The 23,684-nt window shown below is 51.4% G+C and overlaps 1 protein-coding gene across 1 annotated transcript in view; it reads left to right on the top strand.

The window, feature by feature from the left end:
* The window catches only part of Fancc (FA complementation group C), a 131,119-nt gene that overhangs the window by 98,211 nt on the left and 9,224 nt on the right, over window positions 1-23,684 (top strand). The window contains exons 8-12 of the mRNA XM_026402001.2: window positions 5,966-6,122; window positions 15,273-15,325; window positions 16,612-16,711; window positions 20,724-20,799; window positions 22,468-22,549. Of these exons, the coding sequence (XP_026257786.2) occupies window positions 5,966-6,122; window positions 15,273-15,325; window positions 16,612-16,711; window positions 20,724-20,799; window positions 22,468-22,549 (468 nt within the window). The remainder of the gene's footprint in view (window positions 1-5,965; window positions 6,123-15,272; window positions 15,326-16,611; window positions 16,712-20,723; window positions 20,800-22,467; window positions 22,550-23,684) is intronic.

The raw sequence follows: 23,684 nt of genomic DNA, 5'->3' as shown, positions 1-23,684 counted from the left end.
ACTAATGGCCACCCTCCTGAATGTGCTCCAGGACACAAACACCCTCTGCCCCCGGCTCAGGATGGCCTGTGGTCATGTGCTAGGTCTGAATGCAGGGGCTTATCTTGTCTTCCTTTGTGGCTCTTTGTCTGCTGGGTATTCATGCCCCGTTTTGTTTAAGTGGTAGAGTCTAGTGTGTTTACTGTGAATTAAGGCTAGTTCCTTCTTGGCTCTCCTCTAGTTTTAGTTTAGTGGATTTTCAGTTTATCTATGTGTATGTGTGGACATATTATTGCTTATTTTATGTTAGTAAACTTGGGGAGCAGTTTGGCCTCAGGAAAGACCCCTAATGTTATTTAGGAACGAGTCCTGTTAGGAGCACAGATGAATTGGGGGAGACCTGGCATCCCTGTGAGGTTGAGGCTTTCGGTCCCCTAACCAAGAGCATGTGTCTGTCTTCTTGTTGCTGAGTTTTACTTCTGCCATCTTCGAGCGATGGCTGATGTATTTTTCATGCCTGAGTTTTAGACATCTCTTACTCTCTAGGTTTTGTGGCATTTTCGTTTTGAACTGTTTAATGTTATAAGTAGGTCTTCTCCATCTTCAGATGGGTTTTTATTGTACCTTTGCATTTAGAAAATGAACAAGTTCAAAACTGTGTTGTTCTTACAGTTAGTTCAGAGGAAGTCATTCTCAGGAGAGGGTTTAAATTTTCACATGTAACTCTTAAAAATTAGAATACACGTTTTAATCCCAGCAGCTCAGGAGGCTGTTGCAGAAGGATCACAAGTTCAAAGCCAGCCTCAGCAACTTAGCGAGGCCCTTAGCAACTCAGCAAAATCCTGTCTCTAGATAAAATATAAAAGGGCTGGGGATGTGGCTCAGAGGTTAAGCACCCCTGGGTTCAATCCTCAGTACCAAAAAAAAAGAATGTACATTTTAAATTCATTTCCTATGAAAGGTTATCCAGGACTTCATTAAAGTAAGATTTAGAAAGGAAATAGGTTTTGTCATTTGTTGTTTTAAAATAAACTAACCAGGTGTGGTGGCACACTCTAGCAATCTCAGCTACTTGGGAAGCTGAGTCAGGAGAACTGAGAGGTCCAGCCCAGCCTGGGAAACTTAGTGAGACCCTGGTCAAAATAAAAGGGCTGGAGATATGGTTCACTGGTAGAGAGAGCATCCCTGCATTCAATTTCCAGTATGGTAAAAAAATAAATAAATAAAATAAAAACTAATTTTCATGGTTAAAGAATAAAACACGCCCTTTTTTCTCCCTACTTTAAGCCCTCTGTCAAAATACACCCAGTCTGAATTTCCCCAGGAGTCTGACATCTCTATGTTGAGGTGAGAGATTAAGTGACAGTTTATACAGTGCCCCAGGTGTCGCCCTGTGCACACTTAACCGGAGTCCACCCCTGGAGCTCTAACGGTACTCCCCGCCCACTTGATTCCTCACACTCGCAGCAGTTCTGCAGGACATCTGTCTTGACGCACAAGCCCTGCCTGTCCCTGGCAGCCCCGCTCCTGACTCACAGGCTGCCTCTTGCAGAAGGCCGCAGCCTTTTCAGCCTCAACACGCAGTCCTCTTTCTCAGCAAAGTTGGGTTAAGGAGGACAAGAGTGGAATAGCCCTTGGCATCCTCTGTGGAACCCCAGAAAGCTGTTCCAGAAGTGCCCAGCGAGGAGGAGAGCCGGGCAGCGGCCCTGCGCTGCTGTCCTGTGATAGCCCACCCTCCCTCCACAGCTAATAAAATGTATTTGGTTTGGAAAAACATCATGTCTGCTAATCCGCAGGCACAGACTGTCCAGAAATGCTTGCTGGGTGGCCTTCAGCTGTCCAGTTCCTACGGTTTCGGCTCAGTGAGCTCTCCCAGTGTGGTGTAGGGCTGGAGCCTGTCCCTGGCCACATTCCCCTGTACAGAGCATCCCCGCCACATGTTGACACAGGGAGGCTGAGTCAGCCAGTGGGGGCCATTGCCACCCCACCCTGGCCCCTGGACATGTCCCCTCGTGGGCCACCTAGTCATTTTGAAACCACGCGATTCTTTGACCCATTGGCCTTACCAGAACTCGCCAGTGGAATATCTGTTTTGTGATCAGCTGGGGATCTCTGGCCTTGGCTTCCAAGGACTGCCCTGTTTCCAGAATCAGGCTGCCCATCTTCCCTTCCCCGAGCACGCTCGCCCCCTGCAGGTTAGACAACCAGAGGAGCCGTCACAGCCACCCGCAGGCTGCAGGTTGCATAGACCTTTCTGGGAGGCTCTGAGGCTCCTTCATGAGTCTTCAGAACATAAGTGGCTTGGCACGACACGTCCTTGAGGTGAATCCAAACCCGTCACCTCAGAAACACAGACAAGTCTGAGGCTGCACAGAGAAGCTCTTCTCCATGCCTGGGTGAAGGTGCCAGGAAACAAATGGAAAGAAGAAGAAACGCACAACGGAGGTGTTGTGATGTAGTACGAAATACGCATGTGGCCGTTGTCCCATTTCTAAGATCTTGGAATCTCCTCAGTGGTCAGGGTGAGAAGAGCAGATTTTGTTTCATAAGCCCCACCTGAGTTATGCTCTGGAGTGACTCTTGGTGACCCCTGGGAAGCTTCAAGCTGAGGCTGGTGGCCAAAGGAACCACAGTGAACAGAGGGTTGAAACTTTCAGCCCACCCCCAACCTCTGGGATTGTTCCTGGTCACCAAGCCAGTGATGGGTCATTTATGCCTACCTAACAAAACCTCCATGAAAACCCTGAAACTTCGGGGCATGAAGGGCTCCCAGAGTGGTGAGCACCAAGGTATGCTGGGATGTGGTACACCTGAGAGGCCCTTCCAAGCCCCTTCCCACACCCTGCCTGTGACCCTCTTCCATTTGGCTGCTCCTGCGTTGTGTCCTTTATAATAAATTGGTAATAAGAGTAAGAGAAATGCCTTCCTGAGTTCTGTAAGCCATTCTAGCAAATTATCAAACTGAAGAGGGGATCATGGCAACCTCTGAGTTATAGTCAGAAAACAGGGAACCCACCACCACCTTGTAATTGGTATCTGCAGAGGGAACAGTTTATGGGGCTGAGCCCTTATCCTATGGTGTCTGCTTTAACCTAGGGCACTTAGGGTCAGAATTGAATTGAATCACTGGGCACCCAGCTGGTGTCCAGAGAGATGGAGAACTAGTTTACGTGGGGATGAAAGATTCTGCACAGTTGGTGGAGTACATGTTCTGGGAGCATGAACATGGTCAGTTACTCCTTCATGGTAGAAGGAGTAACTGACCACCACCAGCTAACCTCGCGGAGTGGCCATGAGTGGTAAGCAGGGTGACCATGTGACTTCTAATCTTGACACAACACTTTGGGCATCAGAGGGGTTCCCTTTTGTAATTATGAACTTGTTCCTTGCAAATTGGAACGCTTGTTCACATCTAAATCTAAATAGGTCAGTGCCTATCATATGCTGAGTACAGTGCCTGGTGGCCAGAGGGAGCGCTCCAGAACTGTTAACACAGTGTGTTTTTTGTTTTTTCTTTTTTACTTCATTGACTCTAAAATTTGCCCAGCGGAGCGTGGTGGTGCATGCCTACCATCCCAGTGAATTGGGATCCTGAAGTAGGAAAATGGCAAATTCGAGGCCAGCTGGGCAATTTAGTGAGACCCTGTTTCAAAAAATAAAGGTCTGGGGATGTGGCTTAGTGACAAAGCACCTGGGTTCAACCTCTAGTACAAGAAAACAAAATATTCCACAGGATGTATGTTCATTTTATCAGGTTAGACAGCACCATACAGAAAATGATCTCCCTTTGTCTCTCCCCCAACTTCTGCTAACTATACCTGATATTCCTATTAACACACAGTAGTCTATTTAAAGGAGTCCTCATTCTTCTTAAAGTAGCTTTTAAGTACAGAACAACAACACAACTACTGTCACACTATACGTACCACTCTGGAACCTTTTCTCAACCACCCTACCTTGGACATCCTTCAGGGGATGTAGACCCAGCTCATTTATTATAAAACAAAAAAGGAGTATGTGTCACAGTGTCCGTGGGTCTCACTCCACCCCGTGGTTCCTGGGACACACTTCCCAGTGGCTTCTAACTTGGTCTCTGTGATACTGCTGCAGTAGATGCCTGCCCATCACCAGTCGGCCGCGTGGTCCTCAAACTCCACTTTCAGGCCACACAGACTCTGCCTGGTGTCCTCCTGTTGCAGCTGTCCCTCTGGAGGCCCAGCTCCAGTCCTGCCCTCGCCACCGCCCCCTTCCTCCCCTCACCCTCTTCTGCATCTGTCCAGGGCCTGCCTGGTGCGGCCTTCCCGCTTGCTTGCTGTCTGCATTTCCTCCTCCTCCACCGACGCCTGAATGCCCGTGTTCCTGGGCATGGCCTGTGCCCAGGCCCTCCTCTCCCGCTCAGCGCTCCTCCCTTAGCTCCTCATCCATTCTCACCACCTTCCATGCAGCCAGCACCTCCCCAAAGCCTGTCACCAGGCAGAGCTCACCCCGGAGCTGGGACGCTTCCGGCCTGTTTGGTGCCTCCGCCTCCCGCAGAGCCCCTCGCAGATCTTTCACAGCACTGGTCCTCTCTCCCTTTCCACCTGAGTCAGGCACAGCTGTCATGGAGGGCTGTGGGCCTGCAGCAGCTCTTTGCCAGGTGTGGGAGGCGATGGGATGGAGAAAGGGGTCCTGCTTGGGGTCCCTGCTGAGTCGAAGCTCAGGGTGAGGACATGAGATCAGAGGAGCTCAGAGGCAGGCCGTGCCCAGGCCCTCCCACCCTCCAGCTGGTCCTCCACGATCCCCCTGGCTTCCCTTGTCCCCTGGGTCATTCCAGGACAAGGTGGGTGCAAGGACAAAGCGGGAAGACAGTGGTCCCTGGGCTTCCCACCAGCTCGGCAGAGAAGTGGCCCAGGAGTCATGGTGAGGGGACAGGGGCTGAAGGGGTCATTGAAGGGGTAATGGGGCCTTTGCCCTCATGTTGACATAAGAAATAGTCTCTCTAAAAAGCCTGCTGTGGAGTCCCTGGCCTCCTTGGACGCTCCGGGCCTACAGGGCACCTGTGGCCAGGACATATTAATAACAGTCAGCCCCTGTGCAGACCTTGAAAGCGCCCTTCTGTGTGGGACAGGAGGGTAAGGGCAGGGAGCCCTGGGGGCTGGGGTGCAGAATCAGACACCCCTCAGTCCTTCCCAGGAGGGGAGCTAGAGCCCCCAATTACTGACACCAGAGGACCCTCCAGCAGAAACAGCTGCAAGAAATGGTTTTTATGAAGCTGCCATGTTTAAGGTCTGCTCTGTATCAGCTCCTCATAACCACCTGATGTGAATTGTTAATAAAAAGCATTTTTTAACTGTTCAGCAACAGATTTGTAAACAGAGTTCTTCAGCATTGACAGGGTAGCGCTGTGCTCAGCACTGCGCATGTGTTACTGTGTGGACCCTCCGACCTAGTTCACAGATGAGGAGACTGAGGTGTAAAGGTTAAGCAGCTTTCCCAAGGTCATCTGTTATTTTCTGAAGTTAGGGCCTGCGTTCACCTGGACACACGAGACCTGTCTCCCACTCATTTTTTATCCTCTCTTTTTCTTTCTTCACTGTCAGTTTGCTGATCTTTCTTGATTTTCTGTCATTTCTCTGATCCTTACGGTGGGTTAGGTACAAGTGTAGTTGTGTTATTTTTTTTTTTAAACAGAGAGAATTTTTTAATAATTATTTTTTAGTTTTTGGTGGACACAACATCTTTATTTTATTTTTACATGGTGCTGAGGATCGAACCCAGAGCCCCGTGCACGCCAGGCGAGCGCGCTACCACTTGAGCCACATGCCCAGCCCCAGTTGTGTTATTTTCAAACGAGTACAAAGTGACTGTTCCTGGGTGCCATGAGTGTCCCTTCTGGCTCTGGCCACCGAGAGGCCTCCTGCGCTGGTGGGCATCGCGCGGTGAGTGTCGCTCATTCTTTTTTCAGGATCCATGTCCACCTAACATTCCTCTTGTTTCTCGCTGAAAGGAAGAAGATCTCTCTCCCCGTGGCGGCTGTCACCATCCTGTGGCTCCAGCACCTTCCCAGCCTTGAAAGAGCAGTGCTGCATCTTTTTGAAAAGCTCGTCTCCAGTGAGAGGCATCGTCTGAGAGAGATCGAGTGCTTTATCAAAGATTTATCGCTGGTACGTGCGAGGCTTGGTGAGGGGGAAATCCTCCAGGGAGATGCTGGGAATCGTTTTCTGGAGTTGAGGGTGGGGCGGGTATAAACAGGAGCATGGGAGACGGCGTTTACATCTTATCTTGAAAGCACCTGGTTTGCCAGCTTTTCTATGCACGTGGTGCCGAGGGGGAGAGGTTTGAGAGCCACATGATCCGTGGGCCTCAGATGGTGTATTCACAGGACGGACATTTAGACAGCAAAGGTTCAGGGGGCTCTGCAAAGGAGCACTTTATCGGCCCCTCCCTGCTGCACCTGTTGGAACGTGGTCCACTCTGTCCACTGCCCGCCTTCTCCCCACAACACAGGGTGGTGGTGCCCGGGAAGGAGGCTGAGCACTGCTCATCCCGGCCCCCATGTCCTGGCCACAGGTGCCCTGCAGGCCTGGGGCGCCCAAGGAGGCTTTTCAGAGATACTATTTCTTATTTCAACACTAGGGGAAAGTTTTCTAAAAATGAAGATCTGTGGCCAAGGGAGAGGAGGAATCAGTTAACAGAAACAGTTTAAAAATAAGCCTCTTGCTCTTCACCAGAGGAACAGTAGCAGCCAGGAGACCAAAACAGATCCCAGGACAACCATCAGAGCGGCTGAGGTTCTGGAAGCTTTCTCTCGGGTGAGGCTCTCAGCCTTGGAACCTCCTTCTGTGGTGGCTCCACTGCCTTCGTCCCCAGGCCTGTGACGTCAAGGACTCAGTGGCCCCAGGGCCACACTGCCTGGCCCAGCGTCAGCCGTCCTGCGGTTCCTTCTGTGGGAGGCAGCTCTGTGCAGTCAGTGTGCAGTTATGTTAAGAAATCAAGATGAGAAAATCCAAAAAGCTACATGTCACAGTGGACCAGCCAGGGTGGCCCCACTCCTTGGTCCTTCTATCTCTCAATCAAGTGACAAGCCGAATGAGGCATGGGTAGATTCCACATGACCTGGTTTGTACCAAGACATACAAGAACAGAATGAGTACAAGTAAGCACAGGAATGTGTGAAAACGTAGACGAAAATAGGCAGAAGAAAGCCGAGCGTGTTGGCGCACCCTCCTGAGTGTTGAGGCCAGCGCTCGGGAGGCTGAGACAGGAGGGTGCCCTGAGCCCAGGGGTTCTCATCTCAAAGCAAAGGGAACAAGTCAAAAGAAAATAACAGATTGTGTCCACAAAAGAAAGGTCTGGAGACTGTGCTGTCAAGCCACAATCAATGGGTGTTGCTGTGAAGGCCGCAGCCCAGGGGGACCTGTTCTCTGGGGCAGAGCATGGACTTCGGGGTGCAGTTGCAGCAAGTGTCGTGTCTCCAAGGCCATCTGAGGGTGCTAGTGCCCACTCCTAGCAGGCACATGACCTCAGCGGCCAGGCCTCGGGGTCGGGAGGGAAAAGCCCAGGATATCAGCTCCTTTCATGTTGGTGACAGCTGTCAGCCGCTTGGCTCAGTCACACCTGTGTGACAAGAGAAAGCCCAAAGTGGAGTTGGTGCTGTCAAAGCATAGCCACATCTGTCACACTTGCACCACCAGCTGGAGAGTCACAGGAGTGATGACGTGGCAAGCTGCCATTGTCGCAGGGCTGTGCCGTGTGCCACAGAGTGTCTCCCAGGACCCTCCGTGGACTGCACTGTTTCCCATTCACTGTCACCTCTGGGGTTTGGCACAGAGAGTCGTGAGCTCAGAGAGCTCTGCTGACAGCCCCATCCCGAGTGTGGCCAGGACACGGGTCGGGAGTGTTCACCCCGTCCTGGCTGAGACGTTTGGGGCCAGGGCTGGCTGGGCCCATGGTCCTGCGCTCACCAGCAGGGCCTTGCTGTCTCCGGGGCCTCCTCTGTGTTTAATTCTGCTGGAACCTCCTGTTCTCTTCTTTCTCTTTCAAGCTGGAGGCTGAGTGTGGGGATCCCGGTGGCACCAGTTGCTGCCTCCTCTGTGCCTCTTCTGGGGCCTGTTGTTCCAGGGCCCCTCCTGATCTTGGTGTCTGGGCTTCCCGGTCAGAAAACCGTGTGGGTCCCCCCACTGTCACTTGCCAGTCGGGTGCCCCGACTGAACCCACTCGATCTGAAAGTTGACAGCACTTGGTAAGAAAAAAGAAAGAAAAACACATATTAAGACTGAGAGACGGGGAGGGGAGGGGGGACAGTAGAGAATAGGACAGACAGCAGAATACATCAGACACTAGAAAGGCAATATGTCAATTAATGGAAGGGAAACTGGTGTGATACAGCAATCTGTATATGGGGTAAAAGCGGGAGTTCATAATCCACTTGAATCAAACCGTGTAATATGATGTATTAAGAACCATGTAGTGTTATGAACGACCAATAAAAAAAATTAAAAAAAAAAAAAAAAAAAGACTGAGAGACCCCAAGAGTTCATTTTTAAGGGCAGTTACTATTTGATCTCCTCATTTTCAAGAGAGTTGCATATTAAAGCAAGAGATAAGAAGGCACCTTACTTTAAAACAATCACAACATAATTTAAAATTATCAAAAAATTTTGGAAGCCCTCTGGCAGGCCATTCCAGTTACTAAAGGCAATAAATCACCTTTATTGCCTCGTAATTTTATTTCTGACTTAAACGCGCATGCTGTAATTTAAGGCACTTTTCTTCTGGTTGCTTCTCAGCGGTAAAATAGAGAAAGTGGACTGTGTGCTTCTGGGAGGGTTGATCAGTTTTCTGTGAGTCTCCTTTCAGTGGAGAAGTTCCCGCCCGGTCGGTTTTTCCGTGACCTTTCATTGCTCCTGTGGCTCTTCTCTGAACCTCCCCTGTGTCCCTTCTACCTGAGTGGCACTTTAGTGAGCATAGCAGAGAGAGAGAGGCGCCTCTCCCCTCGGACACCACGTTGCAGAATCTTCAGGCACTGTTTGTAGTGGACCGTAGCCTCGCCCGGTGAACAACGCCAGCGCCCATCGATTCCCCAAGAGTTTATCGGGATCATGTGTTAGAGATTCAGAGCTTTTATTATGGTTCAAAGGAGATTCTAGAGGGTGTTATTTGGTTTAATTTATTGTGGCATTGGCAGGATGTGACCTCTCTGTGCCTCATGGTTCATGGGAGGTAATTACGATACAGACTGGCTAGAAGCCCCTGATTGGCGTGGGCCACTCTCCCCAGGCATCGTGGCCTGCCATGCCCGAGGGCCCCTCGGGCTGGAACAAGCCTGTGACCTACAGAGTGATTACAGGGGTAACCTGAAGAACTGCTTCCTAATTGCATCATCCGACCTGTTTATCGCAGCGCAGTATCTTGGTGCAGTGACAGGACCGAGCCGAGGTATCAGCTGGATCTCCAAGACCCAGCACCAGCCTGCTGTGCTGTGCTGCAGAGGAAACCCGATGCCTATTACATTAGAGTCGGGCTCTGAGAGTAATCAAAGCGTGATGGTCTACGTAACTCGTGTTTTATATGGAACGCCGTTAATTATATTTCCATCTCTGGGGACTCTACACAACGAGTCCTGGAAATTCTATAGTTACCAAGATAGAGCAAAGCACAAGATGAAAGTGCTGTAGAGTGCAGTGACCTCCCAGATGTTACTTGGCCTCTCAGGACTGCAGAGGCCTGGTGTGCTCCACTGAGACTCCAAGTGATAGGGACTGGTCTGTTGTCACATGAATTTTACACACACACACACACACACACACACACACACACACACATCTTTGGCTTCTAAAATAAAAATGAGTTTTCCAAACTGTTTATTTTTGAGGCTCATCCTTTGGCTTCCATGGACCAAACTGTCCCCTAGTACGTGGCTGCTTGCCACAGATGGTGGCCCCCAGATAAATTGAAGTTTGTACAAGTTTTAACCCCAGTTTTTACTGTACAGACTGTTACTTCTTAAAAGAAGATGGTCTTAGCCAGGAGTGGTGGCTATAATCCCAGCAACTCAGGAGGCTGAAGCAGGAGGATCATGAGTTCAAGGCCAGCCTCAGCAATTTAGTGAGGCGCTAAGCAACTCAGCAAGACCCTGTCTCGCAGTAAAAAATAAGAAATGGCTGGGGATGTGGAACACTTCTGGCTCAATCCCAGAACCCAAGCAAACCACAGCAACAAGAAAGAAAAGAAAAGACAGACGGTGCTTTGCTCCCTAACAGCACCGTCACTGGAAGACCACAACCCCTGGCCTCAGACCTGCCCTTAAAGACTGGTGCTGTCACCAAGAGCAGTGGAAGCCACTCGCAAAGCATGCAGCCTCTGGGTTCCCGAGGCTGGCTTCCCCTGGGTTCTGTTGGTGGGCCCCGAGAGCCATTGTTTGGAGCCCGCCTGAGTGAGAAGGCTGCCAGGTGGCAGGGGGCTGCACTGTGCTGCTGTGTGCCAGGGCGGGGCACCCTGAACCTGCAGCCATGGCTACTGCAGCCGTGTCCTGAGGAGCTGCTGGGCACCTCCCCAGCGTATGGAGAGGCTGGCACTGAGGGGGCAGGGTTGGTTTGGGTCTTGTGCCCAGGTAAGGAGTCCACTCCTCCCCAATCCTCCTGCCTAAAAGGCCTCACAGCTCCACCAAAGCACTTCTTAACTCGAAAGAGCCTAAGCTTTCGTTAAGCTCCGGCCACCTCGGGGCTCTTGGTGTGAGCCAGAGTGTGCACTTGTCTTCTTTCTCCAGACAGCAGTCGTGACCATTTCAAAAGGAAAAAGGGACTTTGTTTCCACAAGGTCCCAGGGCACAAGGTCCCTTTCACAAAATGCTGTGCTGGAAACAGCTCCACAGCCTGCACCATGTGGTCCGTTTCTGTGCACAGACAGCTGTCACTGATGCTCTAGAGTTTTCTTTTCCTCCTTCTCCCCTCCACAGTCTTTTAAGTATTTCCTTTTTAATGTGATGCATGAGTGGAAGACTCTCAGCAGTGGCTGAAGCTGTGGGCTCTGCCTCCAGGCAGCAGCTGCACTTCCCAGGGCTGGCCTCTGGGGGGCACCAGATGCCCCTGGACTGCCTGGTAGAGAAAGCCCAGACTGCAGGACCGTGTCCCTGCTGGGGATGTGACCCTGCAGCCAGGCAAAGATGGAGCCTTCGAGGGAAAACACACAGGCGGACAGCAACAAAAGCCAGGGCAGCCATGCCCCAGGCGTCCTTTACCACTCAGGCTGGCCCCAGAGTGGCGTGGGCACCGAGAAAACTTTCTCCTGCTCAGGCTCTGCACGCAGGCTGGCTGGATCCCGGCACTGGTCCAAGGACCAGATTTCAGGGATTTTTGTCCAGCGTCCAGAGCTGGGCATCCCCCAGGTGCACCTCCCACATCAGTGTCTTACAGAGCGTGTGTAAATTTAAAACGCAAAAGTACATTTGGTACTTGTTAAGTTTTTAAGCCCAGGAATGACAGATTTATCACTAATTAAACAATAATTGCATTATGGAGTACTGAAAAAAAATTGCTCGTAGTATAAACAACATCTGGTAAAGATTAAAAAGAAAGAATAATTCCTCTAAACCCAAATTTATTGTAAGAAACTTGAATGTTTTAAAACAAAATAGATCCTAAAACGTAAAAGGAATATTTACAGTTTTATGTTTAGCATTTTGAAAATAGGGGGAGAAATGGCATCATGAAAAATACATATTTATAAAGATGCCTAATTTTATATGGTAGATGTGAAGGTTTTTATATAAATAGATTGTTTGAAAACCAAATCATTCTTTAACTCAATAAAGGCGTTTATTGTTGGAATTAATCTTAGGGAGAATCTTTTTTAAGTAGAAAGCTTTCGTGGTGGATATAGTTGCCCTTTGATTTATATGTATATACCAGCTGGCGACAGAGGCTCCCAACAGTCGGATCCTCGCAGGACCAGGCAGCCTGGCTGGTGGGCCACGTGGAGGGGGAGTCTTTCTGCAGATTGCTCAGATGATCACTTCCTGAGCATTCAGATGGGCCTTGGAAAGAGAATCCATGGCGAGCTCCCTACGCTCCAGCTCCTTGCTGCTCATCTGCACCTTCCGTCTCGATGGTGAAGGGGCGTGTGTCCATGAAGAGTGGTGATGGGAAGAGACTTGGGGAGTTCCTGCCCTTGGCCACCTTTGTAGTTTTTTCTAAGAGGCGTTTGCTTTAGCTGTGAATTACCTCAAATCATGATTTGATTTCCCTTTCTGGTTTGTTTTCTGTGTCTCTCTCACATGCATAGAATCAAAAAATGGAAAGAGATGAATATTTCTTCCTGAGACTTGCTCATCTGTGTTCTCAAGTCTCTTCTGTGTGTTTGTAATGGTCATTGTTTGTGGTTTGGGATGAAGACAGAATAAAAACACCTGTGGGCAGAACTGGAGGTCAATGCTGTCCACAGCTCTCTGGGCTGGTGGCAGGGCCTGTCCCTCTCCTCTCCCAAGCAGCAGCAGCAGCAAGCATGGCTGCTGTGCCCTTCCTCCACAGTGATGGCCTCCCTGCTCTCGGGCAGCTGTGGACCAGCCATTGGAGGCAGAGGGGGGTTCCAGGTGGCTGTGGGCTGGTGGGCTGGTGGGCAGGCTGGAAGGAGGGCAGGTGCACAGCCAGCAGAACCACCCAGGCCCAAGGAAGGCGAGACCAAGCGTCTACAGCTGCTTGTCATCCCTGTCTGTCTGTCCTCTGACATTTAGGGGAAGGATTGGAGGAGGGAAGAAGGCAAACTTGTGTTCTTGATAGCCTCCTGACGACAGGGTTTCCTTAGACTTGAAATAATCTGTGCATGAAAATCGTTAGGCCAGATGGAGAAGAGGGAGCTTGAGAAGGAACAGATTTTGGTGGGATGGAGAAAAACAGACGAGCAGATGGACCCAAGAAAGCTTTTCTTTCCTCATTTTCAAGGACAGATAATTGCACAGACCATGGGGTCTCTGAGCTAGGCTCCAGAACCTTGGATGACAGTGACCTATGCCTGTCACCAGAGCTCCCCCTTGATCAGTACAGCAGGAGACAGAGGGGTTAAATGTTTGCCTTATCACTTGCAAGGGTGCTATGAAGGCTTGAGGGGAGATGTGGCTTCCAAAGAAGATTCTCATGGTAAGAAAAACAGCTTCAGTGTGTGCTTTTGTGATTTGATGTCATGGGCACACGTGCCAAACCTGAGAGCACTTCAGTCCTCTTGAGGGGTCTCACTGAAAAAAGTTAGAGTCTCATTTTAAAGACTAACAGCAAAGGGTGCCAGGAGAAGTAGCTGCTCACAGCTGGGCAGGAAGGGAGATTGCTTTGAGCATCAAGATCCCTGTTGCTGCTATTTGAGCAGAGTTCCCCTACCTCCTGGCCTCCAAGAGCTAACGGTTGGTGGAGAGTAAATGAGGTTCTGAAATATTTGAAAGAAAGAATTGTAAGTGGACAGTCCACTGCATGGGGGAACAGGCAGATTCCACACAGCCTGGGGACATTTGAAGCATTCGATGGAGCTCTCTTGCTGGGAAACACTCCTAAGTTCTTTCTCGCACTCATTCTTGTTTGACTGTAGAACTTTCTCACTCAATTCCCCCTTGGCTCTCATGGCAGCCCCAATCTACCCCTTGGATCATGCTTTCCTTGGCCATCCAGAGATCCATGTAATCAAATGTGGAGGTTGGCAGCTAGCTCAACCCTCAGGATGGCCCTGGGGTAGTTAGGCCATTTAGAACAAAAGGAAATGTTTCTCTTTTGCTGTTTTCCATCCTGGTCTTTGTTCTCCCTGTGCATTTGCCGGGACTGTTTGTCCTCCTGTGGGCACGCAGCAGTGCTGTTGGTCCCCAACACTCTAGAGGCAGGTGGTCTACCTGGAAGACTGAGGCCTGGTCTGCAGACCTAGGCAAAGCACGCTTCCTGGGGACCGTGATGCTTGTCCCTTGCTTGGTCTTATCCATTTTGGATACATAGAAACTTGTGATATTTTCCGGGCATATATCCAGTGACCTCTTAATAATTGTTACAGCAAGGCTAAGATTAACTGGCTTGCTAAGATCAAAGCCAGGAAGCAAGCGACCTTTCCTCTGTGAGTTATTTTCTTAAATACCGAGCATTTCACATTGGCTTATTTTAGATAAAAGTGGGAATTGGTGAAGGCTTAGGGACCCTGGGTTACTCTGTGTCAGTACTAGAGAATTTTAACGTGCAAATCACAGATCTATCTCCGTTCACCAACAAGTGGCAGTGCCCCTGCCTGTGGCCTTCTGGGGCAGCCTGCAGTGGCTCAGCGTGAACACTAGATGGCGAACACTCAATGTCGCAAGACGCCATCCCAGACCAGGAAGGGGCAAGCTGGCGTGGGCACCATGCTTTCTACAGGGTGGTCCAGAAAACTGCCGAGGCAGAGTACAGCCGTTTGTTCTTCTTGTGAAAATGCTTCCCAGGGCAGTGCACAGGGCAGTGTGCTTCGAAGAACTTCCCTGTAGAGCCTGACCTACCAACATTGGGATGCTACTGCAAAATCTCTCTTTTATAACACAAATAGGTGTTTCTGTCAGACAAAAACCCATTCTTTGAGCTCTGGCCAAAAAGATATGGAACCTGGGTCAGACCCACAGAGCTCGGATCCCCACTGGAGGCCACAGGAGGCCAGCTTCTGCAGGTGTCAGTCACTGAAACCGATCATGATAGAGCAAACGAGGTAATCATCGTTTGAGATGAAGCTGCCTTTTTCCTTCATAACCATCTTTTCTTCCTAAATAATTAAAGGTGTTAAGTCATAGTGCGTCGAATAAGTGGTGTCATTTCGCCTAGTGTGGCAGTTTCCTGGTTTCCTCAATAGTAATTTTAATTTATTATGTACTCGTTACTAAATAAGCAGGAACCAAAGACAGAAGGCCAAGACTTGACTTTGAGGCACTTCCAGGCCAGTCGAGGAAGTCAGACAAGGGCACATATAAATAAAACTAGCCACACAGGCGGGCTCTGTGTTTTCACTAGAGCATGCCGGTAGGAGGTATTTTTGAATTGTCCATGAAACTTATGCATCTTTCTGGATCATATGGGCTTATTATAGATATGTGGGACACACAGAGGACAAGGAGAAGATGAAGCTTGCCGTAATCCCTACCCAGAGAGGACCACTGCATTTGCTCGTGCCTCCCAACCCACCACATATGAATTGTTATTCTTTCCTAACCCAAAGAATTATGCCCATTTCTCCATACCAGCAGCCCTGGACAAGCCATCTGCCCCATAACGCAAATTATTATTGATGAAATACCTGTAGTCTCACCTCCTGATCTGTTTGTTTTACAGCCTCAAGCAGCCTGCCACCCGGCTGTGTTCAGAATTGTCGATGAGATGTTCAGGTAAATATTATGCTGTTTCTGCTAGCAGTTGATCTAAAAATGCTCAGCTTCCAAGCATCATTGAAAAATCTGCAGTCGTCTGGCTATACCACAGGAAACTTGAGTTTCTGACTCGGCTTTTTGGCTAGGCTTTTTGGTAATTAAAGGTAAAGTCAAAAGTCAATGTATATTTAAAATCTATTTCAAAGGATTAAGATAACTTTCTTTTTTGTGATCGTTTTAAATTCTAAAAGCAGAATCAAACTGGATGTTAGGATCATGAAATATCCATGTGGGCTCTTTCTCAGCTTGAATGAAGAGGTGCAGTTCCCTACCTCACCACACGAGGGCCGCTGTGCTTTGTAAAAGGCTTTCAGCCAGGGGCAGCGGAGAAGCACAAATCAAGCCATTCTTAACAGAACTCCTCTGAAAGGCAGAGCAAGCCATGCGTGTTATCTTCTAACTAGCTCATGACTTTTTATTTTAAAATGTGAGTCCTTTGCGGGGGGCATTGGATTTAGAGGGCCAGGGTCGCAGCATACTGGGTTATGGCCCGGAATCTGGGGGATTAGCCACAGAATCCTGAGACCAGGCCCCCTTTGAGGGACTTGTTACCCAGAGTGTTTCCAGCCTCTGGCAGATGCTGGGCAGCAGGGCCCAGACCCTCCCCCTGCCTCACCGGCCTCACACACAGCGGTGACTCTGGGGAAAGGGAGTTTACAACAAATAACTTGCCACTGGTACGTCTTGAAACACGCCAGCTCTGGGCTAAATGGCCCTGAAGTAAGATGGCAAAGTTCTGTCTTAGCGTAAAGCAAGCCAGGCTGCAGGGTTTTGATTTGGCTTGGTTTGTTTTTTTTTTGTTGTTGTTGTTGTTTTTTGTTTTTACTTAAACAAGCAAAAAGCTAATTGTATGGAAATGCATGGAAACAAATCAGGTACACGGAGATTTTCCAGCCGCTTTGCTGGGGGACTTGACTGAGCCATTTGGCCCTTTGCTGCTTATGAAAGCAAAATATCTGCTGATGTCGCATGTTGGGCCAGTGGTGCACAGATGCCTTCAGGAGCGCGCAGCCTCCTCGAGCGCCACACAGTGTTAATAATGCACGAACCAAGAGCGAGTTCATGTCTTTGTAAAGAAAGTATTTAGAAAGGGAGCAACAGGTCTCTCCTGCCTCTCCACGCGGGGACTGCAGTCTGATGGCAGCTGCTGAGGCTCAGCCCAGGATGGCCCCTGCTTGCCTTGACTGCAGTCTGGGCGGAGGTTTGCCGTGTTACTCAGGCATTGATCCTGTCGCATTGTGCAGGTGTGCACTCCTGGAGACGGATGGGGCCCCGGGAGTCCAGGCTGCTCTTCAGGTGTTTACACGGTGCTTCCTGGAAGCTCGGGACAAGGAAAACAAGCAGGTTCGTTACACTCTGTGTGTCACTCACTTCGCCCCAGAGGAAAAGGCTGTTCACCTGAAAAGAACACTTTTATTTTAAAAAATTATTTGTTTGTTTTTGGTTGTGGTAGTGGGGGCCAAACCCCAGCCCCTGCATGTGCTAAATACCTTCTGCCACTGAGCTGTTTATGACAGTTTTTTGGTCAGTCGTGGTACTGGGGCCTCTGTCACTGAGCTTCATCCCCACCCCTTTTTATTTTTATTTTACTTGGACCCAGGGTCTCACTAAGTTACCCTGGGGTGGGGGTCTGTCCTAAATTGCCTTGAATTTGATCCTCCTGCCTCAGCCTCCTGAGTAGCCACCACACCTGGCTATTTTTAGAGATTCAGATGGACTTTTGCTCATGAAGAAAGCATCCAAATAAATGCCCCAGCAAAGGTGAAACCGTTTTAGCTGGAATAAGTCAGGACAGTTTCCTGCCTGGTACCTGGTGCTGTGTTAGAGGTGATGCACCGCTCAGCAGGTAGACCTCAAGGAAGACCCCAGGCCGTGTTTACGCTTTGTCCCTCTGGCTGGATCAACCCTCAGCCAGGGAGAGGTTTCCTGCAGCCCAGCTAGGCAGGGCCAGGTAGGAAGGACCACTTCTCACAGAGCAGCCCTGGACATTGTTCATGCGAGTGTCCATCCTGTCAGAGGCAGGGGGTGGGTAAAGGGGGCAGGCGAAGACTCCAATGACAGTGCAAAGAACGGCAGTGACCAGGAGGTGCTATCCATAAGCTGGAGGACCCGAGGGACCCCCCAGCAGAGGTGACTTTCACTGCGGGCATTGTGAGGCGCCTGGTGTCTCAGGCACAGACTTGGCGTGTGTGTGTGGCTCTTTGGCTGCCTCCCCAGGAAGGACGGCAGGTCCCCTCTGCTGTCTGCAGTTGATCTGTAGGGCAGAGCTGGGGTGCTTGGCCCTAGGGTCCCCCTCCTCCCCTAGCCCAAGGAGCCGCTCAGGTCTTAGCAGATGTTCCTACTTTCTAAGGAAACAATAAGTATTTATGGTTGACTTTCCCCGTCCTCTGTTTCCTGGGGACCTCAGTGGTGCTGACCCTGGAATTTGGGAGCAGAGCTCCGCGGAGGGCACTGGCTTTCACAGCCGTTCTGAGTTGTCGCCGTAGGGATCATTCCTCGTTCTCCTGCGCACTCTTCATATTCCCAGTTAGGACCTGACCTCCAGCGAGCTCAGCCATGGCCTCCTGGGACCCCAGGTCGGGCCAGAGGACCCTGCCAGAGCAGCTGTGCTCTTCAGCCATAGCCCCCTCCCCTGTTCCCGGGCCTCTGGCCTTGGGCGCTCTGCCTCTGGACTGGAGTTGTAGTTGCTTTTAATTCAGAACAGTGTCCCCGCCAGGCCACGGGGTCTAGGGGCTTGGGGGCCACTCACTGGGCCCCAACATGGGGTGGGCAGAGACAGAGCTGTTAGCCACCAGAAGAAGAAGAAAATAGATGGCACCAAAGATGGACCTAAACCCAAACATTCCAAAAGCACATTAACTTCAAAAAGTAGGGCTGGGCTGCGGCTCAGTGGTAGAGCTCTCACCTAGCATGTGCAAGGCCCTGGGTTCCATCCTCAGCACCATAGAAAAATAGATAAATCAATAAATAAAGGACTATGTCCCACTACAACTAAAAATAAATAAATAAATATTTTTAAAAAAACTTCGAGAAGTAAATGAATTAACTAAGTATTCTAATACAAAGGCCCATATGTCAGATTAAATTTTAAAAAAACACCAACAAATGACCAGCTGTGTGCTGTTTTCCACTTACCCATCCTGAGTATGAAGACCAGGGTGGGTCGGAAGGAAATGGAGGGAAAGAGATGTGTCATGCAAAGAGGAGGCCATGTCAGCACAGATGGAGCCCAGACCAGGGGTCCACCAAGAAGGAGGGACATTTCCTGAGGATGGAGCAGTCGGTTCATCAGCAGAAATACCAACCATAAATGCCTAGTAACCCGTCCAAAATGCATAAAGCAAAAACTAACCAAAGTAAAAGAAGAAAGAGAGAAACTCATAGTAACACATAAAATCCTTGTGAATGTATTGAACAGAGACGCACGGCCCCCCACCAAGAACTGCACAGCACTGCTGAGGAAACCAAAGCCAACTTGGACGCCAGGGGAGAGCAGATCAGAGCTATTGGTGCCCTTCTCCCTGGGCTGACCCGTGCCTTCAGCGAGTCCCAGTCCACCTCAGCAGCTTGTGAAATGGAAGTGGACAAGCTGAATCCCAAGTCACGTGGGAGTGCCAAGGACCTGCAGGGGTTGGGAAGTTTTGCAAAACAAAATCAGAAGATCCACCCGGCCAATTTCAAGACTGAAAGCTACAGTCATCAAGACTGCGAGTTACTGGCAAAAGGACAAACAGATTTCAACAGAGCCCAGACAGACCCACACACCTGTGTGCTTAGTTGATTTGTGACAGAGCCGCTTAGTGGGGAAAAGAAACGTTATTAACAATTGGTGTGAATAGCCGGATGCCCACTCATGGGGTAAGCAAGACTTCTTAGAAGGAATGACAAACAGAAGCAGTGACCATAGGAGGAGAGTGGCCTGGTCACACTGCGTCAGGATCGAAGCACCTGTCCTTTGGCAGAAAGCATTGAAGAGCATGAACAGCAGGTCCAGCTGGGAGGAGGCGTCCTCTCCGGCAGGACTGGCGGGCAACGTGAAGCGCGCTCTCAGCTTCCTTAGAGGCAGCCCAATTAAAGATGGACCCAAGGCTTAAAGATACATAAATTGGTGGTAAATATATGAAAACTGTTTGATGTCATTGGCCACTGAGAAAAGCTTGCATGAGCTGATGTCCTCTGACACTAGAAAGGGCAGAATCAATCAGCATCTAGAACATCCACACGTCCCTGGGGGGAGTGAACTGGCACCGCTGGCCCAGTGACCCTCTCCTGCGGTACTTGCCCAACAGTGGGAACAGCTGTCCACAAAGACAGGGACATGAATGTCAACTGCAGCTTTGTCCATAATGGCTCCAGTTGGGAACAGCCCTGACGCCTGTCAGCAGGACAGTGTGGGTGAACTGTGGCATGTCCCTGTGGTGACTAATTCTGAGCAACCAACAAAGAATGAACAACTCGTGCAATTACATGGGTGGACCTTAAAAAAACACGCTGGGCCCAAACAGCCAGAAGTGAAGGAGTGGACGTGCTGGGGTTCTGTTTACGTGGAACTCGAGAACAAGCAAGGCTAATCCCTTGTTGAAATCCAAACATCAGCCTCCTGGGTGGGGTCCCGGGCACCTAGCGGGGTGTGTTGGTTGGGTACTGGTGACATGCTCTCACATGTCTGCCAGACCCCCGCACCGGGCTCACTGCCTGTGCATCTTGGGCCGACCGGGTTCTGCCTCCGTGGGAAACAGCTGCTGTGCCTTTGGGGTGGGTGCTCCAGCTCTTTGGCCCACAGAGCCTGTGAGCACCGCCATTGTTATTGTTTAAACACCAGGTGGGAATACCAGCTGATCTTACTGCAGCGGAAGGTTGTGCAGTTTTTTTTTGGTAGCAGGAATTGAACCCAGGGGTGCTTAACCACTGAGCCACATCGCCAGCCCTTTTTTATATTTATTTAGAAACAGGATCTCACTGAGTTGCTTTAGGGCCTTGCTAAATTGCTGAGGCTGGCTTTGAACTTGACTGCTCCTGCCTCAGCCTCCTGACCCGCTGGGATGACAGGCGTGAGCCACCAAGCCCGGCTGAAATGGGAGAGCGACCTGTGTAATTGGGTTTGTGTCGGGTAAAGAGCCAGATAAGACATGGAGAGCATAACTTCATTTTTCTTAAGTCCCAAAAGGTGAGTTTAAGAAGTTTGTTACTCTGTATAATATGTATCAGGTGATTGGAAGCAGATTTCCTTTGTCAGTCTTTAAGAGGCTGTCCACCCATGTCAGTGCAGCGGGTCTCGGGGCAGCGCAGGAGGCTGTCTTCCTCACGCCCCGCGAGTCTGACGCCTGTGCTCTTCTTCCATGGGATCCCGTTGCAGCTGAGGTTTGCGTTCAAGGCCTACTTTCCTCACGCCCCTGCGTCTCTTGCCACCGTGCTGTCGCAACTTCCCGAAGGTGAGTCCAGACCAGAGGGACATCTGGGAAGACCTTTGGCCAGCAGTGACCCTTCCCTCTCAGTCCCGTATCTGTCCATGGAGATGGCCTTGTGTCCAAGATCCCTTAAGCTCCCGGGCCTCACCTTCTGAGGATTTTGACATGAGAATCTGCCTCGTTTCCTGGTGACGATCACGGACCAAAAGAAGGGGAAAGGAGAAGGGAGAGCGGCTCCGGCTCTTCTGTGAGGGTCTGAGTCAGATGGAACAGCTCTGTGTTTTCCATTCTCCCCACCGAGGCTGGGGCTGAGGGGCAGGGAAGGTGGAGGGCGAGGCCGGGAAAGCCCAGGGGAGTCTCACCTCACCCAGGGGGCGGAGGGTTGGAGCCCTGGTGCCACCTGCCATCAGACCACAGCCACCGCCCTTCCTTCTCGGCCACCGCCTCCATGGGACAGGTGAGCTTCTGTTCAGGGTGCAGGGAGGGTGGGCGCGCTGGGGCCACCACCAGTCCCTCGGCTTCCTTTCTCCCAGACTCTAGTGGGACCTGTGTGGAGGGGCTGGGTCGGGGCCCGGTGCGGGAGGGCTCGCCTGGCCGTCCCGTCCTCGGCACCACAGGGAGGAGGACCCCCGGAGGAAGGCGGATGTTCCAGAATTCCTCCTCCTTTTTAGGAGATGAAGGCTCTGGCCCAAGGTGACCCATCTGGCGCTGTCCTCAGATGCTGGGGGTGGCCCCAGTGGGATCTCTGGGGGATCATAGTCCCTGTCCTAGACGTCTGCCCCACATAGACGAGTGACTTCAAGCCGAAGTCCAGAAGCCCTGTTGCTCTCGGGGACGTGTCCTTTCCCAGCATGTCCTTTCTAGCTTGAGCACTAGAGCGGCGTTGGGATTGGAAATGTATCTCATGTCCACTGTGAGGTCCCCGGGGCACAAAAGAGGGTCACTGCTGAGCCCTAGCTAGCAGCCGTAGGAGAGGGAAGTAAAATAAGTAACTAAACCACTCAAAGAAACCATGAACATGAAAATCCCCAGAAGCTGTGAGCTGAAGGTTGGGGAGCTCCGCGAGTCGAGGCGGTGCCCTGTGCCCTGGCACCCTGGAGACGCCCTCAGTATCCCATAGCTGTCCTCACTGTTCTGTCACCCCCGTCACTCGACCTTGATGGGAGCTGTGAGCACACGCCTGCTGGCACACCGTAGAGCCACAGGAGGCCAGGAGAGCATGCGGAAACCTTTGTCTGCACAATGCCCACATGTTTTCCCTCTTTTCTTTAATGTGAACCAAGGTCATATTCCAGAGTCTTCACGGTCCATTCCCGTTCCTCATCGGTGGCTTTGGTCCAGTCTCCATATACATCGGAACCACGAGTTATAGTGACAGAGCAGAGGTCAGGGGGATGGAAAAGAAAGCCCTGGGGCACGGGCTGCGTGGCCCACGTGACAAGGTAGCTGCTTCTGCAGCCTTCACCCACTTCCGTGTAACTGCATCAGACCCTCCCGTGTTTGTCCCTGCGTAACTTGGACAGATGTTTCCTCCCCAGGCCGAGAAGATCCCGGCTGGGAAAAGCAGGGCTTGGTGCCATGAACCAGGAGAGGAGAGGCCTGTCCTCAGACCGCTCCAGGCTCCCCACAGGTTGCTCCTCCTGGGCTCGGCGCTTCCCGGGTCTGCCTCTGACTTCTTTTCTGCACCCATAGGTCTCCCCCAGGGATGCTGGCTCCAGCGACTGCAGCTCATCTCCCAGCAGCTCAGAGAGGCTGTGGACGGCCAGCCCCAGGGGTGAGCAGCACTGCCCCAGGCCCCCTCCCGGCAGGTCCTTCCCTCAGCCCTTCCCCTTGAGCAGGCTGCAGGTCCTTCCCTGGCCCTCATCACACAGGGCTGGACCCAGGGGCACCCTCCACTGAGCTGCACTTCTGGCCCAGGATCCTGCTAAATTACCCAGCTGACCCTGAACTTGGGATCCTCTTGCTTCAGCCTCCAGCCTAGCTGGGACTGTAGCCCTGACTTGAAAATGGTCGTCTGCCTGGTGAGAGGTGGGGGCAAGCCGTGCAGGTGGACAGGTCAGGCAGACAGACGGAGCGCAGGTCTGCAACAACCCGACTCAGCTGGTGCCTCTGGGACAGGATGGGCTGCTGTCCTCCAGGGACCAGGACTGAGCGGCCCCTCCTCCCGCGTTCTCCACTCTTCTCAGGATCCTTTTCAGAACATTGATCCCGTGTTCTAAGGGAGGGCTCAGACACAGTGGCTAGGGAGGCAAGGACAATGCTTGGAGCTCGGGGGACCCCTGGGCGTGAAGAAACCAGGTCCACTGTGAACTGGCTGCAGAGAAGCCTGGAGCACTCTTGTCCCTGCAGCCAGTCCAGAGGGAAGTGCCCCCACCCCCCCTGACCTCAGGCCCGCCCGCCTGTGGTCTGCAGGGCAGGCACTCACCTGCCAAGATGTCCCTGAGCTAGAGAAGTGCAGCCTGCACCCTCAGCAACCCCAGGCCCTGTGTGACGGGGAAGCCTGCAAGAAACGTCAGCCTCCTGGCACCGACACCCCGTGAGGACAGGGAGGCAGAGAACACACCGCTCTGCAGACATTCCCCGCTGCTGGAACGTTGAGCAGAACCTGGGTCTCCCTGGAAAGGAAGCCGCCCGGGTTTCTCCCCATGTCCTACCTCTGCCCCTGTGTCCCAAAGGCTGGCTTCCTTCTGGACCCCAGGACCCACTTCCTCTCCTGCTCTGGCCTGCCCAGGGCTGCCCCTATGGCAGGGAGGCCCACCTCCACAGCAGCCCAGGTGTGCAGGCCAGGCGCAGGCAGGAGGCGCTTTGCAGGGTCTCATCCTCTATCACATCTGCTGTTACCAGCCCAGACTTTCCTTCCTCACAGCTGTGCTCATTTAAGGAACCTGGTGGTAACACCATGTCCGATG

This window comes from Urocitellus parryii, chromosome 13 (assembly GCF_045843805.1).
Source record: "Urocitellus parryii isolate mUroPar1 chromosome 13, mUroPar1.hap1, whole genome shotgun sequence".
Taxonomy (NCBI): domain Eukaryota; kingdom Metazoa; phylum Chordata; class Mammalia; order Rodentia; family Sciuridae; genus Urocitellus; species Urocitellus parryii.
Note: the sequence above shows the minus strand (reverse complement) of the source record. Positions and strands in the feature narration are given on the sequence as shown.